The 3,813-nt window shown below is 63.4% G+C and overlaps 1 protein-coding gene across 1 annotated transcript; it reads right to left on the bottom strand.

The window, feature by feature from the left end:
• Positions 1 to 725: 725 nt before the first annotated feature.
• Positions 726 to 2,014, bottom strand: GSX1 (GS homeobox 1). Its single transcript, XM_052812924.1, has 2 exons — positions 1,627 to 2,014; positions 726 to 1,114 (listed from the first exon to the last, which is right to left on the bottom strand). The coding sequence occupies exons 1-2, from the start codon at positions 2,012 to 2,014 to the stop codon at positions 759 to 761; spliced, it is 744 nt and encodes a 247-aa protein (XP_052668884.1). The 3' UTR covers positions 726 to 758.
• Between the last annotated feature and the right edge of the window lie 1,799 nt (positions 2,015 to 3,813).

Here is a 3,813-nt window from a genome sequence, read left to right as displayed (position 1 = left end):
GGTGGCGGGCTGCGGCGGCGAAAGAGAGGGATGGAGAGAGACGGTGCTGCCGGCGCACCTCCGCGGACACCGAGCGGCTGCTTTCTATGTGAGGGGAGGGAAATAAACCACCAACGAGCTTTTATTGTTATCATCATCATCATTATTATCATCGCCATCGTCGTTTCTCTGCACATAAATAAATAAATAAATATCTCCCGGGGCGGGGAGGGAGGGCAACGGGACGATACAACCACAGCTGCGCGGCCGGCAGCGGCGAAGTCAAAAGAAAACCGAGAACAATTTCGGAAAGGGGGGGGGGAGAAAAAAAAAAAAAAAAGAAAAAGATAACAACCTAAACAGCCCCCGACCCTCCCCGCCCGCCGGCTTTCGGGCACCGCCGAGTTCCCGGGGCGAACCCCGGGACAGCATCCCTGCAGGCGGCCCGTACCGCCCGCCGCCGCGCAGCATCCGCGCCTGTCTCGGTACGCGGGGATGTGTGCCAGGAGCCTCCGGGGCTGCGCCTGCGGGGAGATAAGTGAGACAGCACTACTGGGGGACGCCTGGGGTCCTAGGGAGCAGTTTATTTACAACAGGGCGCACGGACACCCGCCCCCGTGGGCCGGGGCTCTAGAAAGGCGAGAAAGTCCTTCGGCAGTTACACAGATTATACAAAACGATAGAAAATCCTTCGGCCGCATGTCAGCACCGGAGCAGGCGGGACTCCCCCTCCGGCTCTCGCCACAGTTCCTGGGGAGCCGGGGTGGGCTTGCGGGGGGTTAGGGGGTGACTGCGAGGCCTCTGTCGTCCTTCCCCGAGGAGGACGGAGACATGCGCAAGTCCTCGTCGTCTTCCGAGCACTTGGTGGTGGAAAGGGACGAGCATTTGCAGCTGTGGCCGCCCCCCCCGCCCCGGTGGGAGCTGCTTTTGCCTTCTTTCTTGTGCTTGACCCGTCGGTTCTGGAACCAGATCTTCACCTGCTTCTCGGAGAGGTTCAGGTAGGTGGCGATCTCGATTCGCCGCAGCCGGGAGAGGTACATGTTGGAGGCGAACTCCCTCTCCAGCTCCAGGAGCTGCGTGCTGGTGAAGGCGGTGCGCATCCGCTTGCTGCTGGGCAGCTGGCTGGACGTGCTGTCTGCGGAGCGGAGAACGGAGCGGAGGGCACCGTCAGGACCTGCCGGACCCGCCGCCTCCCGCCCACCCTGCAGCGCCGAGCACCCGCCGCTCCTCGCCGAGCCCCCCCGCCTCCGCCGCCCGCTCTGCGGAGCGGCAGCCCTCCTTCCCCCCGGGGGGACGGACACCGGCAAAGCGGCTGCCAGGCTGGAGCCCGAGCTCAGGGGGTGCCGGGGCCGCCTGTCCCCCCTTCCCCGCCAACTCCCCGTTCCCACCGCCTGGGTCGGAGGCTCGGCGGGCAGCAGCGGGGCTTCCCCCGCGCATCCCCCGGGGCACCGGCAGAGAGAGGGGTGCCGGGACTCCCCGACCAGCCTACCACCCCCCCCCCCGCGATGTCCCTTCGGCAGGGTCCTGCCTCCCCCCTCCGCTCCGCCGGGAGCCCCATCACCTCCCCGCAGCGACCAGCGTTAGCATGCAGGCGTGCTCCTCCTCCCCCCCCTCCCACCGCCACCCGTGCCCCCCCCCCCCCCTTACCCACGGAGATGCAGTGGAACTGCCGGGGGTCGGGCAGCGGGTAAGCGCCCTGGTAAAGCGCCGGTGCGTGCCCGACGCTGACGGCGGAGACGGAGTGCTGCTGGCGGGCCAGGGGCGAGTGGCAGTACTGGGAGCCGAAGGGAGGGAAGGAAGCCTTGAGCAGGGGGATGGCGGGCGGCGGCGGGTGCAGCTGGGAGGCGGTGACACAGAGCGGGCAGACGCAGAGCAGCCCGGCCTTGCGAGCGTGGCAGGCGCCGGCCGGTAAGGCGGGCAGCGGGTGCGAAGGGTGCACGGCGTAGGGAAAAAGGGGCGGCGGGGGGCTGCCCTCCCCTTTCTTCTCTCCCGCCTCCCGCAGCACCAGCGAGTCCACCAAAAACGAGCGCGGCATGGCCCCCGCGCAGCGCACCCGCGCAGCGCACCCGCGCAGCGCCCCCGCGCAGCGCCGCTGGCCAGCCCGAGTGGTGCTGAACGGCGCCCGCCCGCCCGCTTTAAATAGCGCCCGCGCCATGTGATGGCGGCGCCGGGGCGCTCAATGGGGCTTTCTGTGCCTCTTCTCTTGGCATTCACGCCGCACGCTCCCTCATTATTTCCCTTGTTAACTAAATGAACTGCATAATGTACTCTATTCTTGTCGACCCCACCCACGCCGTAGCAGGCGGCCTCTCCCCTCTTCTCCCTTTGGCGGGGTTATTTTCTCATTCTCTCGCGATTTAATATTCTTTTCTTTCTCTTTATCGCTCTCCTTCGCTTTCAGCCCCAGCTTTCAGCCCGCTCCCCCTTGTTTATTTTGCCGGCTGCAGCCGCGGTCTCCGTCGGCCCCAGCCTCCCCTGCCAGCCCCCCCCCCCCCCCCCCCCCGGTGCCTTTCCCACCTGTGGCACCAGGTCGGACACCCCCCCGCCCGCCCCCGCCCCAGCCCGGCCGGCCTCCCTCTCTCCCCTCGCCACCGGGCTGCTTCGTCCCCGTTACCGCCCCCGCCGCCGTCCCTAGCCCCGCGTCTTTGTTCCCAGCCCGGTGCCGGGACCCGCCGCTTACGGCTCTCGCCGCCGTCGGGCGAAAGCCCCGGTTACCGAGATGCTCCAGCCGCCGCTCAGCCGACAGCCGCATCCGTCCCGTTCCTGCGTGGGCGTGGGCGCCCGGGCACGGGTAAACGACGGCGGAGGGCCACAGGCAGCGCGGGTGCGCTGGTGCGGGTATAGAAACCCCGAGACGCCAGATCCGTGTCGGCGGCACCCACGGCGAGCGCCTAACGGGAGGGAGGAGGGGGGCTCGGCACACTCCGCACCTCTTTACACCTGGTCCCTCTGCCCGGTTTTAGCTGTCCCGGTCCCGGTCCCGGTCCCGGTCCCGGTCCCGGTCCCGGCCGCGCTGGCCCGTCCCCGCACCGCGCAAAATTGCGCCGGGAAATCCCTGGGGTTACGGGGACCGACAGTGAAACGGTTTATTTCTTCCGTATCATGAGATTTAGCTTAAACACACCGGCGGTGTCTGCATTTCTGAGCACAGGGATCTGCAAAACTTCCAGCGGGGTCCACAGCTCCTTTCTGCGCGTTCCTCGGAGCTAACGCGCACCGGCGCTTCCCCGCGCAGCGGCACGCCGTCCGCGCAGGAGCTCTCGGCTTGTTGATTTTGTAGGTGAATAAAGAATGCTAACAAATAATAATAATAATAATAATAATAATAATAATAATAATAATAATAATAATAAAAAATTTCCTCGGGGTACCTTTTCTTCCCCGATCTTCCCGTTTAATATACGGGGGAAAAAAAAAAAAGACAAACGCACCCGCCGACTCCCGTCAAAACGTGGGGAGATTTCTCCCTGCAGTAACCTGCCCGCCTCAAAACCAAATAGACTTTTTTACATGAAGGGAAGGAAAAGCCTTAAAAGCAGCGTACTCCCCTGCCTCTGGCTTGTGCGGAGGCTGTTCTTGCCTGGAGTCGCATTTCTCACTGAAATCTATGGGAGTTTTGCCGAGATACTGTTGATGCCCGAGCCTAGAAATGTGCGTATGTGCACGAATAAATGGCGAAAAACACAGAGCGAACAAAAACGAATGGTTGTAAAAACTCGCTCCCGCAATGATCTGGAAAGGATTTCCAAGTGTCCTTCCCCTGAAAGCGTTAATGGGCTTTGGATTTGTTTTGTTTTGTTTTGTTTTTAAGGACCTGGCAATTTAAAACATTTT

This window comes from Harpia harpyja, chromosome 17 (genome assembly GCF_026419915.1).
Source record: "Harpia harpyja isolate bHarHar1 chromosome 17, bHarHar1 primary haplotype, whole genome shotgun sequence".
Classification (NCBI taxonomy): domain Eukaryota; kingdom Metazoa; phylum Chordata; class Aves; order Accipitriformes; family Accipitridae; genus Harpia; species Harpia harpyja.
Note: the sequence above shows the minus strand (reverse complement) of the source record. Positions and strands in the feature narration are given on the sequence as shown.